Consider the following 13,997-nt stretch of genomic DNA (forward strand, 5'->3'; position numbering starts at 1 on the left):
GCTGCTGTCAGTCTCCTCTGAGTGTCTTCAGACTGTCCACGGCTTCACTCGTCAGTCTGACATGAGCCTGAGCAGGGGCCACATCCCGTTCAGTCAACAACAGCGCGTTTGAATGAGGCGGAGAGGAGCTGAGGGCATATTGGCGACAGCATTCTCAGCCTGAACATGAAAAGAAGTGTTTTCTTTGTTCATAAACAGAAAAGGAAAAAGAGGGAGTGTGATGGCAGGATGCTCGCGGCCTTAGGAGTGTGTGTGTGTGCGTGTGCGTGTGTGTGTGTCCCCATACCCGTACCCCCCTGGGGACACCGCTGGTCCCAACTGTTATTTCTCTGCCTTCTTTTTTCCCCCCTCCTGTGTGCGAGACGACAATCTGCTGGAACGTCAGTGTCCAGCTGATGTGACTGTGAAACCTGCTGATGGGGGAAACTGATTTGTCGGTGCAATGTCTTTAATTAATCTAAAACTTCTTGTTTGCCAAGCTCAGTTTAGCAGGCAGCACTGTACAGTGTGTGCGTGTGGCAGCTAATTAATGCAACACTAAAGGGGCTGCATGGAAAAAAAGCCACTGGAGAACCACTCATCACAGAGACGCGTGATGGTGTGAATGAGGAGAGACAAACCCTTTAAACTCCTCCCCTTTTGTCTTTCTCTTTGTACATGAGCCAATTCACACGTTTACTTGCACACGTACACTATTTATAATGCAACGCATGACTCATCCATCCGGGAGAAAGGGAACCCTGGCGCAAGCTCTGCTGGCAGGTCAAATATAGATCTGAGGGTGAAAGAACCGTGACCCCGTCATGAACGCAGTAACCACCGGCCTCTTGTTACAGGAGGGAACAAAGCTGCTGATGAACAGACCTTCAACAGATTGTTCTGCAAAAACCTTCTCCATTCGTATTGATTTAAACTTTTAAGGGGGAGCCGCCATATTGACGCCTGAGATAACAGTTTCTTGAAGGCTGTCTGGCAGAAGGCTCACTGCAACTGGATGGCAGAGGAGGGGGGAGGGGGGAGGGAGGAGGGAGGAGGGGGGAGGGGGGGACGGGACAGACTTTGCAGGCAGGCGGTTCCAGCTTCAGCACCCGGAGTGTGAGGAGGAGAGACGAGCTCACACAACAGTGACATGTGGCCATGAAGAAGTAATGAACCATCTGCTCTCCTGGGTGGCGTTTTGTGTGTCAGCGGCGGAAATTGAAAGATTCATAGAACCTGAGGACAAAGTAGTTTTCAAAATATGGCAAGTACGGAGAGACGCTAACGCTTCGTCCATATGCAACAGAGCATTTTTTTTTTTATTCCAGCTTCTCTACAATATTAACATCCATGTGTCAGTCAAATAAAAAACGGGTATAAAACAAACATAGAAAATGCAATAATATACAAGATCTGTTCATTTTCGTAATCACGCCTGGGACCACTTTCTGGCCTCTCGATTCATCTTCTCGTAGCAGTGAGTCTCTACTGTTGCAGACGAGGAGGGAGAAAAAAAAGAAAAGAAGAAGAAAAAGCTTTACCCCGATGGAGACGTTTCCGGGAGAGAGAAGCCCCCGAGATCAATATCTGCTCTGTGGGGAAAATGAAGAGAGAAATTATTTCATTTCTTACCAGCAGCAGCCGAGTAGAACAACGTTGTAAAGGTCAGATAAGTGATTTTGTTTTAAATCTCACTCAAAAACTGTGAGTGTGTGTGTGACTGCTAGAAGTCGATATGATTTTTTTTTTTTTCTTCTGATATGTCTGTGCTTTAGTGGCAGTTCCCACAGTGCAGCCTGACTGAAGGCAGAGCCTCCTCCACAGCTTCCTGCCGTCAAACAGCCTGCGGGGTGTTTTTATTATGAAGCCGCATACACGTCCTCAACTGGAAAAGTTTCTTCTTACAATAATTGAACAGCGCGTCGACTTCTCAACCTGCAGCCCCCCACCCAAAAGAATCGGATACATCTGACAACATGTAACGACGCTTTAACTTCATCAGATCTCTGATGACCTGGTGTCTCTGAGGGACCGGTTTTAAAGGAGCAGTTCCATCAATTTCACACTATAGCTGCTTTCAGACACGCACCCAAGAATTTTCCTGAACTTTTCCGGAGGGGGATGCGTTTCGGAACGCGTATGTCAGCAAGTGTTGCTCCGGACATTTCTCCCGGAGCTCTCCCTGCCGGCCCCCCCCTGGTAAAAAATGTGCAGAACATGTCAGAGTGAGTCTGATGCGAGAATCCAGCAGCAAAATCTCCGGGATGATTCAGGGCGAGCAAGTTGGTGCTGATTCCAGGCGCCAGCTCCTCAGCCTGAATGTTCCAGAAACTTTCCTTCTGGTGTGAGCGGGACTGACTCGGACAACCTCCCCGCACTGCGTTGGTCACATGTTCCAGGCAAACTCTGGAACATGTGTTCGGACCCAATTTGACTTGGAGTGTGGAGTTTGAAAGAAATGGGGATTTACCAGGGAGTCTAACGAAAACCCCCCCCCAAAAACAGCACATTTTTGTGCTGCATCATGGGAAATGTATGTGACTCTATATTTTGGGGGCTTTACCTCGACTTGGGACCGGGGTGTCTCTCAGGAAACATCGGCCACTGCTGCTTTTCATTTGGACCTTTCTTTTATCACGAGAAGCCTCCGAGGTAAAGTCAAAGAAGTACAATACTAAATCACTTTAATCAACTGAATAATTGAATAACACCTCAATTTCTTTCAAATGCATTATAAATACAGAGTCAAAATATTAATCTGATAAGTAAAGAAATGTAAATAAATAGATAAAAGACAAATGATCGACTCTTGAATGCGTTTGGACGGGTCGCTGATGGGACAGTAAGGCCTGCGTTTCGTCTCCGTCGGGTCTAAACACACACCAGGACCTCGCGGTGTCACGCGCCGCGGCAGCATCACGTGGGGCCAGCTAGATCGAGCTCTGCGTCTTGATGAAAGCGGACCTCTCGCCGTGAACGTCCACTTCCTCGCTGTCTGATTCAGACTCGTAGGCGACCGTGTCCTCGTCCCCCCACACAGTGGGGATCCCCTTGTAGCATATCCGAGTCTTCCTCTCCCGTCCTCGGCGGAAGCCAAAGCCGAAGCCCACCCGCACCCCCCTCGTCTGTGAAAACACAGAGGGCAGTTTGGTCCTCCAGCCCAGAGAGGCGCCACCCGTGCGCATCTGCAGCAAGAGGAAGACCCCGACAAAGGCAGCCAGGATGAAGGCACAGCTGAGCACGGCCACGACGGCGGGCAGCCGAGTGGACGGAGCCGCGGCGAGCCCCGGCGGTTCCTCGCTCTCTCGGCTGTTGTCGTCCACCGCGGCTGGGGTCTCCTCGTCCGGCTGGGCTCCGTCGCCCTGAGGTTCCCCAGGCAGAGGGGATTTGCGCTGGACCTGGTTCTGGTGCAGGCAGGAGGCGAGGACCAGGTGGCTGTGAGGCGGGCAGGACAGGCAGTCGGCAGGTCCGGGGCCAGAGCAGGTGTGGCAGGCGGCGTTGCAGGGCAGACAGGCCTGGATGGAGGACAGGTCCACCCAGTTCTCCAGGGAGAGGTTGAGCAGCTGCGGCCCAGAGGTGAAGCCCGGCGGACACAGCTTCACACAACCCTGGAGGAAGAGGGAGAACCCGGGGCTGCACTCTAGACAGAGAGAGGCACATGGAAGGTTATCCAACAAATTCAAACTTCGAAAATAACTGGAATCCAGCATTTCTTTAGAGCTTCTATAGAAGAAAAAATATACATCTTATATATAATTTATGGCTGCAAGAAAAAATGATTATAATCTGCTGATTATTTTCACTTTTAAGGAAAGAAGTGTATATATAATTTCTGATATCACATATCCATAATATAGGAATAGCTTGCAGAGCCCTAATTTTTTACATTAATGCAATACTTTTGAATTTCTGTTGTTTAATGAACTTATTTATCAAACTCAGTAAAGTAAATCATAAACAGTTTTTTTTCCAAATTTCTTATGAAAAAAAAACCTAATGATATAATTGTCGCAGGTGAGGATTTCCAAAGAAATTTTCATTTAAAGAACTGATAAAATATTGACAACGTGAAAATTGAGAATTAAATCCATTTTAAAATATTCACGTACTTGTCAAAAACCTCATTGAATCGTATGTTTGCCTGTAAATTTTCAACCACACAGAAAAGACGTTCAATTTGTTTGAACATTTTGTCGTCAAGCTCATCTCTAAGAAGTTATTAGAAAACTGGGGACCGGTAAAACAAAGCGTAACCACTAATGATAGAAATATAGCTTTATAAATATAAAGTATTGAAAGTCAGAAAATGCCCGGCTGAGAGAGAAGCTTCCGACCTCCTCTGTCATCTTCTGCAGCAGTTGTTCACAGCGTAGCACCTCGTGCACCACCACAGGTTTTATCTCCCCTGCTGCTCCTCCGTACGTCCCACGCTCTGATTCATGCTCACACGACATATGGCGACGTGCATATTCATAGCTCACATAAACAGACGCGTGAGAGGCTTGAAAGTGGGAAAATCTGTATTCACAACCTTCGCTTTTTCACGAGTTAAAATAACGAGCGCGGCCTGCTCTGTAACAGTGACTGTCGCGGCTCAAACCTCCCGTTCAAAATGATCTCACCGATGCAGATCTGCTGGGCGTCGAAGGTCTTGCAGCTGTTGTTGGACGGCCGAGGGAAATCCGCCGACGAGGGGTTGACGGCGCTCGGCCCGGTGCCCCAAAGGATGAGTGTGAACTGATTTAAAACACCTGAAAGGAAGGAGGAGGGAGAGAGGTGGAAGAGAATATCAATTTTTTAACAAACTCAAGAGAGGGAACAGTGCGAACTGGCTGCGAGGAGGATATATGGAGGAAGAGGAAAGGAAACAAGTGATGTGAGCAGAGGAAGAGATGTGTGCCCGTCTCATTTCCCCCGCTGCTCCGAGTAAACAAAGCCACGGGGAAGCTCGAGGATGTAACGAGTTAACACTTCATGACAATATGCTGCAGTTTGCTTTTTGAAAGAAAATGCAGACCGACAGTTGGGATATAAAAAAAGGAGAAAAAAAGTCTCAAGATGTGAAGTTTTGATAATCAAAAGATTGCCAGTCACTTTCTTACAGAGGAATTTTCTCTTGCTGCCGAGAGCCGTGCGCTCTCTCGTCTGCTCGCAAACAAACAGCCATTAAAGACGGAGCGACACAGACGAAAAGGAAAACCGAGGAGGGGGGCAGTGAACGCACCGTAGTCACGTCCGTCAGCTGCTACGTTTTCTACCTCCAGGGTCCATTCCCCCTGTGGATCCTCGTCCCAGGAGTGGGTGGTCATGAAGGCCCAGTCGTTGAATCCCTCAGAGGAGAAGTCATTGGGCCTGGAAGAAAAAAGAGAAAAAAAGGAGGCGACATATTTGTGTTATTTCTGCTCGTTTGTTTGTACGTTTGTCAGCAGGAATACGCAAAAACTACAGAACGGATTTACAAGAAAATTTGGTGGAAAGATGGGTCAAGAAACAACCCACTCCATCTTTCCTAGGGTGGCTGTGGCTCAGGAGGTATAGAGGGTCGTCCACTAACCAGAGGGGGGATAGTTCGATCCCCGGCTCCTCCGGTCCACATGCCAAAGCGTCCTTGCGCAAGACACTTAACCCTGAAGCGCTGTTTGAATATGTGAGTGTGTGAATGGGTGAATGTTAGGCGCTATATGAATACAGACCATTTACCCTCCAACATTGCAATGCATTTTTGGACATTGTCAACGATATCCCAGGAAATAAACGATGGATGGATCATGATGAAAAAAAAAACTGATAAGTATAACTGATAAGTGTGTGTGCAATTTGGTGCAGCTTGACAGAATATGAGGCGACTGCGGGGCCTTGGCGGATGTACGCGCTCTACTCAGAACCATTCTGGTTGTTCTATTCAAATGCAAATTGTGTTTTTACACAGAGAGGTCCCGTGGCAGTATTTGTGCACAAGAAAAATTGAGTTACACACACATGCACATGTCAAGACAAAGATTTATATCAGGACCCGGCAGTAGTGCAGGGCGGTGTGTTTTACTGTGTGCACCTGGGGAACAGCAGGGTGGAGCGTGTGCCCAGCGGGCTGAGGAGATGAACGGCCAATTTTCCTCTCTGGTTGTGTGAGAGAGTGAGGCGAGCCTGAACGTGTTCCACGGAGCCGACATGCTCCGGTCGTCCCCAGCAGGCGTCCACGCTCTTGCTGAAAACCAGCTTGTTTCCGATGTCCCTGCGGGTTTTCGACAAGCGGAGGGGAGAGTGGTTAATGTGTGGCTGTAGGAGTGGACGCACACACACACAACGAGTGCCGTTGCTACACATTCACGCAGCCGGCCCAGCTCCGAGGGGAACCAGGTGACGGATAGAACAGCCAATGCTCATAATGAGTCTTAAAACTCACTTCGGTTTTCACACACACCTGCACACACACACACACCTTCGAGTCACACTTCTAACCTTGGCTCTGCCAGCATTGTGTGAATACACTGATGCTGGGGCCCCAGTGTTGTCCAGTTCAGCGCCAGAGCCACCATAGCACCGGCATCCAGGAGCCCGTAACCGTACGAATGACTCACTACCAGGGAAAAAAAGATGGAGGAGAAATTAGCAATCCATTCTCAACACAAATACTGTGGCTTTGCAGTTTATTGGCTCCTCAAATAAGGGCTGTATTAAAACTACTTGAGCCTGTGAAGTGTATGTACTTTACATCCGTTGCCTACAGACAGTACTAATGACCAACTGACTGAGACTGAGACTGTAATGCTCTGTCGGACTGAGCGGAGTATCCAAAGGTTTGGGGACGACAACAGAGTGGGAAGTTTAAAAACGTATTATTATTATTAAGAGCTTATTATTGTGTATTTAGGTGGGAAAACAACCAACAATCAAAATACATTTACTGATTGTTAATTATTCTTCTGTGTTGTAGTCATTTCTCTTCAAAGCATTATTAATGTGTGGTCATTCTTGACTAAAGCCGTTTCCTGGGTCGGGACATTCTCTGGAGTTTGCCTTTCACATATAACGAACACAGGAGGAGCCTGTCCAAGTCAGACCTGTTCACATCAACGGGAACATTTTTGTAACATTCCGGGTAGAATACACAGGAGGCAGGACATGTTTCGTTTACAGTCATCCACGCGCCCCAATCGCTCGCTGTGAATTTTCTGGGAGATTTTTCCTGCTGTATTCTCAAATTCTCACTCTCAATTTCAGGAAAATGTCCGTGCTCCGAAAAAGCTCAACTAAGCAGCTCAACTAAGCCACTACCTCTGCGTCCCACTCCGTTGGTCTTCCAGTCTCCGGCGCTGAGGTGTCCGGGCCGGGACGTTCTCACCACCAGGTGCTGCATGTCCCTCCAGGTCAGGTTCATACTGCGTAGACAAAGGAAGCAAATTAGACCGTATTGACTTTCTGTCGTGTCATAGCTCTCTACATTGTGCACATTTGGAGAAAAGTCAGGTTTCGATGTGACCTCAATTGCATGAAGACGATACATCAGAGGGATGTGGCGACGGGATGTGGGAAAAGGTCAGGAAGAAACACAAGACACACTGAAACATGATCCAGCTGTCGCGCTCACAGAGGATATTCATACATGAAATATTAGACTGGGATGTAGAGGAAGCCCGGAGGGATCTATTAGTCAACCATAACAAAGATACGGGCTCACATTAAGGTTTTAACACCAGCGTAAAACACTCGTATTAACGGAACATTTGAACCTATTCTGTTGAAAGGACGGGGAGAACAGTAAAAAAAAGGGATATAACACCACAGAGGCCTGAGTCTAGACTTCTCCGTAATGATAGTTTCTAATGAGGTCTGGGATCGAGGGGGTTGAGGGTCACCTTCTACTCATTAGAAGCACAATCCCCCCCAAAAAAGTGCAAATAAATTGATAAAGAGGCACGCGGGAGAAGCATTTGCCCGAGCGGCCTCTGGGTCACGAGTGAGGAAACAAAAGCCGCTCTGTGGGTTAAGATAATCAAACCCTGCTGACCGAGTGCAACACCATGGTCGACAGAAATAGAGAAACGCCACATCCGCCACTCTGCATCAGCACATCCACATCTCACATCGACCCCCTCCGCCCAAGGAAAAAAAAGAAAAAGAAAAAGTCAATGTCACCTCAGCCGACAGCGAATAAAACATTCTCCAAAACACTCTACCTATTAAATGATTCCATCTCTGTGAATTCCAGTGTGCTCCCAGTCTGATAAACCAGGGACGGGACAAAATTATTACTGCTATCTGTCAGGAGAGTGTGTGTGTGTGTGCGTGTTGAAAGTGTCTACACGGTGTCAGTCACTCTCCTCTCTCGATATTAGAGGTGACAGTGCTGAGATAAACTGGGGGTGTACGTACATTTGGACCTGAACTGAAACTGGGCTGTGAGCTAACACCGGTGGTAATGATGTGACGCCTGTCGGCTCGTCGCTTATGTGGAAATGAGGACAATGATGGAGAGCAGAGCAGAGCAGAGCGCCGCCGCCGCTTGATAAAGGGGGACGTACTTTTAACACGACGCGCAAGATACGACCAAAGGATACCGCCATGACGGAGCACAGGTCAGAGCTGCCGACACCTGGAGTCCAGGGTGACTAATAACGAGGGACGCAGTCGAGTTGAAAATCTTCCCCGCTGCTCCCCCACAGGTATTTAGACGTCTGTGTTGGCGGCAGCTGCTGATTTGTCATGCTAATTAACTGATTATCAAAAGCTTTATTTGCAGAGGAGAAAAAAAAAACAGAACCAGGATGTATGCCAGCGCCGACGCACGCACGCACGCACGCACGCACGCACGCACGCACGCACACGGAGCATATCAAAATTCAGAAAACTCTGTCTTTCAGGTTTGTCCTTCGGTTCTTTTTCTCAACAGCTGCTCATCCGATCCACCTCACACTGGGCTGTTGTGTTGCTAAGGACACTAGGAAGTGTTTCGGATGAGCGTTTTTCCCCACACCACTCATCTTTTTTTTTTTTTTTTTAACCTGCACTGGCTGTACCCAGTGACATCATCACAGAGCGTGAGGTTGTGAATATAATTCATTAATTATTTTTCTCATGTAAAAAAACACAAAACAACACCAAGGTGATGGTGTTGCTCTCACTCACTTCGCCTCCAGGGCCAGAGCGATGATCCCAGCAGCCAGCGGGGCTGATGCAGACGTGCCTGTGTGAGAGTCTGTGCATTTTTGCCTCAGGTCTGTGGTCACCTTGGAGACAGGATAGAGGAGAGAAGTGCCCAAAAAAAGAGAGAAAAAAACAGGAGGAGAAACACGCTTAATAAGACATGTTGTGTTTAAAAACGTCAGTACGAGGGAGATTCACCGTGAGAGAGGTGGAGTGTTAAGCCATGGGAGGGGAGGGGATGTGAAGAGAAGAGGAAGAGGCGAAGAGAAGCAGCAGGCATGTTTTAGTCTCAGGCCAGTGGATCTCAGCCAAAGGGTCACAGCCGGGGCCCGTGAATGTCAGCCAAATCAAGCCCGGCCAGGTCGGGTAGCGGTGAGACGAAGTGCGATGCCCCTCTGCGCGCACCTCTGCTCTCTGTCTCTGCCAGGGAGTTAATGAGGCCTGTGTGGGTCACGATGAGGACACGTCAGAGATGACAAGAGAAGCCGGAGGGGCGAGGCGAGCTGCGAGGGGTCAGGGACAGATTCTCGGTTTGCAACTTTTGGCCCCCAACAAGATTGTGGCACTAATGGCCATTATGACATGACGTCTACGTGTCAAGAGGAGTAAACAAAGGGAGGGCTGGTGTCGCTGCTGGCCAACTGTTCATCTCAGGAAAATGGATTATTTATCAGGGAGAGTCCAAATATTTGATGGTTCCCTCTTTTCAAAAGTGAGTATTTTCTGCTTTTCTCAGTTTTATAAAATCCTAAAATTTTTGAAACGGTAAGTGATAAGTGTTTATATCTCTCACACACACACACACACACACACACACACACACACACACACACACACACACACACACACATACACACACACACTGTGTGTATATGCCTGGTTACAGTTACTGGAAACTGCTTTTGTTTTTCTCTTGTTGGCAACATCGGTGACCTCCAGAGATCCAAAGCTGCTGCGTCAGTGTATCTGTCCACCGAACGAGCTACTTGTCAGTCCACGCCGTCTCGCTTGGGACTTGACAGTCTACACACGAATGTGGCAAACGCAAAGAGCCACAACATAAAGTGAACATAAATAGTAGTTTTGGACAAAAGGAAAAACAGCATGGACTCGCTGATACAACAAATGACGGCCTCGATACAAATCAAAATCCACCGCTGAAGGTATTGTTCAAAATGACCCATTTGACGAGTTGTGTGTTGTGTTGCCTGCAGCGCGCTCCTGTTGTGTTTTAGAGGCAATGGCAGAATTGTGGTTGTTTAATGTCATTCTATGTCCTGGAGCCAAGTCTTTATTCAGCCGACACTCGGCGTGAGGGAAGCAATGCGGCATATCCGTGTTCGTCAGCTTCCCTCACTGTACGTCACACGTTAGTCCCTGTGATTCTGACAGTCGGAACCCTGTTTTTTTATGATTTGAGAGACACGATTATTGTGGACGAACACTTGAACACGGTTCATATTGTGAACGTGACTAATGAGGCGTGAGAGGCGTGAGATGTATGGATGACTTAATATAATGTAGGCAGTCATCATGGGATAGAGGCAGATTTGATGTGGTGTTGATGTGTTTATTACAAAGGGCTCTGGTTATATATGGATGTTGTCTCTCACTGCTACTGTATATCTAAGGAATCTGTCTTTCTGTATGTTGCTCGCGTATCTCAAGAGCCTTTCATCTCATCATCGGCTTCACACTTGGCAGGTGGACTGTTGAAGGCCCAAGGAAGAAGTGCAGTGTCGAATTTGGTGCGATTTGGTCACGTGATACGATCAAAATTAATAAACTTTTAATAAACAGACAAACAGTGCCCTGCATTCTGTGCAGTAATGGGGGCGGTGCAGCTTGTCTTAAGTTTGCGGACCACTTCCACGATGGTAAAAATATAAATAATCTGCAATATATTTGGGAATTTATCTTTTTCAAAATGCAGCTCAGACTTTGGGGCCTTCAGCACTCATTTGATCATAATTCACCCATTTAATGTAAGAAGTTTGAGGTACATTTACTATTTAGTATTATTTTAGTGGTTACAATAAAGTATTTTTTCCCTAGCTTAATGTGGTATTAGAAACTGTTATATATGGAGTAATGAATGTCTAGAACTAAAACATTGCAAAAAAAATAAAAATACTATTGATTAAATCGACAGTGTGCAGGATTTAGTTTGCTACTTTTTGTAGAGCTGAAATTTACAGTGTGCTAAAGACAGGAAGTGTAAGAAGAATCCTAGCCAAAATTTGCTCAAAGTGTGTGTGTGTGTGTGTGTCCACCCACTATCTGTTTCTCCCCCGGGTTTCCAGAGCTGAAGGTGGAAGCGAGGGTGGACGAGCAGGGCTCGCTGTACCATGGCACGTTGCCGGACTGCGTGGTGCTGCTGATGGACAAGGTGTAAATGCTGTTGGTGTAGCCGTCGCAGTTACAGCTGTCCTGCTCCCGGCCACCGTTCCCCGAGGCCCACACGAAGATGGAGCCCAGTCCGCTGCGTCCCTGCGATAAAGAAAAAAAACCCCCCAGTACATTCACACAGTTGTGATCCACACGTGTTTACAAGAGAGAGAGAGAGAGAGAAAAACTAAGAAGTGTGTAAAATTGCCTTTGACAAAGACGTTGGTCTCGATGCCTAAACGCCTTGTCATTTATGTGCTTTCTTCCAGAAATACTGTGCTGCTGTAGGCACAGCTCTTATTAATACATCATAATGACAGGGGAATTATTGCGGCAGAACATCAGATAACAAATAGAAGGAATGTAATTACAAAATCTACTGGAGCTGAATTTAATTTAGGGGCCTGATAAATGACATCCTGACATCTGGCAGTGTGACTGCGCGCTCGTAAAATAAACAAAAATACAAGAGACGTACATTTAGTCCAGTTCCAGATTTTGCACCGCCAACGGGAGGCGAGAAGTCACGGGGTTGGTTTATGACTCAGAATAAAACGGCACTAAACTATTTTATTTCCGTAACAAAAGGTGTCATTTGTCAACTCAGGAGCATCGCTGAGATTATTTTGTTCCTTTTCATCAAAGACACACAAACCCCTTTGTCACGCATCTGCTCTCCAGCTGATTACATCGCTGTAGCCACTGAAATCGATGGAGCGCTTTCAGCTCGTGGAGAAGCAGTTTCACTCTTCCTCCGTTGTTTGGCCTCCCTGTACTTGTCACCTCTGACCTTTAGAATCGTTTTTTTTAAAGTTTTACTGCTTATTTTCAAGGCGCGGGTTGGTCTGCCCCCTACACCGCTGACCTTTTCTCTCGGCGTGCTGCAGATCGTAGCCCGTGGGGTCTGCTGACCAGTTGCTGCTGACTGTCTCTGGGGCCGAGCTGGAGACGGAGACAAATGGCAGCAGGGCATCTGCTATCATGGCTCCACAGCTCTGAAGGCGCCTCCGGGTCTAGAATGACTTCAGTGTCCTTTTGTTAAAGTCATACAGACTTTTTTATTTTGCTGTCATGATTTATTGCACTTTTCATCTTGTAAATATATAAATATATTTCCCAACAATTCTTTCTTGTTTGTTAGACCTCATTATCTCTTCGTATTTGATCTGGTTTTCTGCGAGACACTTTTGTGTGCTTTATATACCAAATACGAGACCGCATTCACTTGTAACTCACATTTTCTATTCCACATTAATCACAGCCTGTCATTCAAAAAGTTAACCGAACAAATTAAAAATGAAAGTGCTGATGCAGACACTGTGACATTCAGAATGAAACTGAAAGATTAAATTACTTTTTCCCCCACTCTTTTTCTTTAGTTTGAACCAAAGTGGGTGGATAAAAAATTCATTTTAGAGCACAAAAGAAGGAACAACGGAACACATGCGGTGAGGCAAAGCGATAAATGGGCGTGGAGGCACCTCCCGTGCAAACCCACACGCAGAGCAGGAACAATGAAACACTTGATGGCAAGAAAGAAATAAGGTGAGAGAAAAGAAATACATACCATTTCATCCACAGACTCAAGGATCATAAATGACCTTCAGTCCGTGTTTTTGGGCTATAACTGCAATACCCCAACCCCAACCCCTGACTCTGGCTCTAAATATGAGATCTGAATATAACTGTGGATTTGGTCATGTCAGCCTTGATGAAGTTGAGATAAATATGCTTCAACTGGAGGCACGACGCCGTCTGAACTGTACTATGTTAACACTAGAGCCTTGAAGCTGTGGCTACCACTCCTTCCTAAAACCTTCCAAGCACAATTTATGATTCCGACACTGGATTTGCTGCAGGTTACAGAGGCCAGACAACATCGCTTCATTGCCAAGGGTCACACGCGCTGAATCAAAAAAGGTCCCGTTGTGCTGCAGTCAGGCCGATTTCTTTACTCAGCAACACACTGTGGTATGTAGAGCGTTTCACATCTAGCTGTACGCGACACATAAATCATTCTTCTCCGGCACAAATTAGCCCTTTTGATTCATTTGCACATTAATTACTGTGTGGCCTTTTGAATCTGACTGTTGCTCAGCATCAGTGGAGGTTGCTCTGCTTCTTTTTTTCACTCTCAGCTCACGTTGATCATTTAGCCGTTCCCGCTGATGTCTTTTGATGTAGCGCTGCTGACACATGAGAGATGATGATATCAGCCTTAGTTAAAGTGTAATGCTCTTTAATGTCTTACTCGATCCAACTCCAGAGGACCACTCAGAGGGCAACTAACAAATTCTCCTTGAGTGTGTCCTTTTCTACAACACGCCTCAGAGAGATATCCATCAAATATTGATACAGTATGATTGTATAGGTTCGTATAATTGTATAATTCAAACAGCTATTTTTTTGTTGTTGCTGAAACTCCTCTTTATATGGAGTTGAAAGAAATAGTTTGGAATTTTGGGAGACATGTTAGATAAGAAGGT

At 46.6% G+C, this 13,997-nt stretch overlaps 1 protein-coding gene across 5 annotated transcripts in view; it reads right to left on the bottom strand.

Annotated features, from left to right (window-relative positions):
• Window positions 1-1,271: 1,271 nt before the first annotated feature.
• Window positions 1,272-13,997, bottom strand: part of furinb (furin (paired basic amino acid cleaving enzyme) b) — a 76,489-nt gene continuing 63,763 nt past the window's right edge. For 3 of the 5 annotated variants that reach the window (XM_047333090.1, XM_047333091.1, XM_047333092.1), the window contains 9 exons: window positions 13,578-13,697; window positions 11,401-11,613; window positions 9,106-9,206; window positions 7,255-7,358; window positions 6,439-6,556; window positions 6,032-6,211; window positions 5,204-5,331; window positions 4,602-4,730; window positions 1,272-3,619 (listed from right to left, as the gene is read on the bottom strand). In XM_047333090.1, coding sequence (XP_047189046.1) covers window positions 2,910-3,619; window positions 4,602-4,730; window positions 5,204-5,331; window positions 6,032-6,211; window positions 6,439-6,556; window positions 7,255-7,358; window positions 9,106-9,206; window positions 11,401-11,613; window positions 13,578-13,697 — 1,803 coding nt within the window. In that variant the 3' untranslated portion in view covers window positions 1,272-2,909. The remainder of the gene's footprint in view (window positions 3,620-4,601; window positions 4,731-5,203; window positions 5,332-6,031; window positions 6,212-6,438; window positions 6,557-7,254; window positions 7,359-9,105; window positions 9,207-11,400; window positions 11,614-13,577; window positions 13,698-13,997) is intronic. The other 2 variants (XM_047333093.1, XM_035643394.2) reach the window with 1 other exon arrangement.

The sequence above is a fragment of the Scophthalmus maximus genome, chromosome 7 (assembly GCF_022379125.1).
Source record: "Scophthalmus maximus strain ysfricsl-2021 chromosome 7, ASM2237912v1, whole genome shotgun sequence".
In the NCBI taxonomy this organism is placed as follows: domain Eukaryota; kingdom Metazoa; phylum Chordata; class Actinopteri; order Pleuronectiformes; family Scophthalmidae; genus Scophthalmus; species Scophthalmus maximus.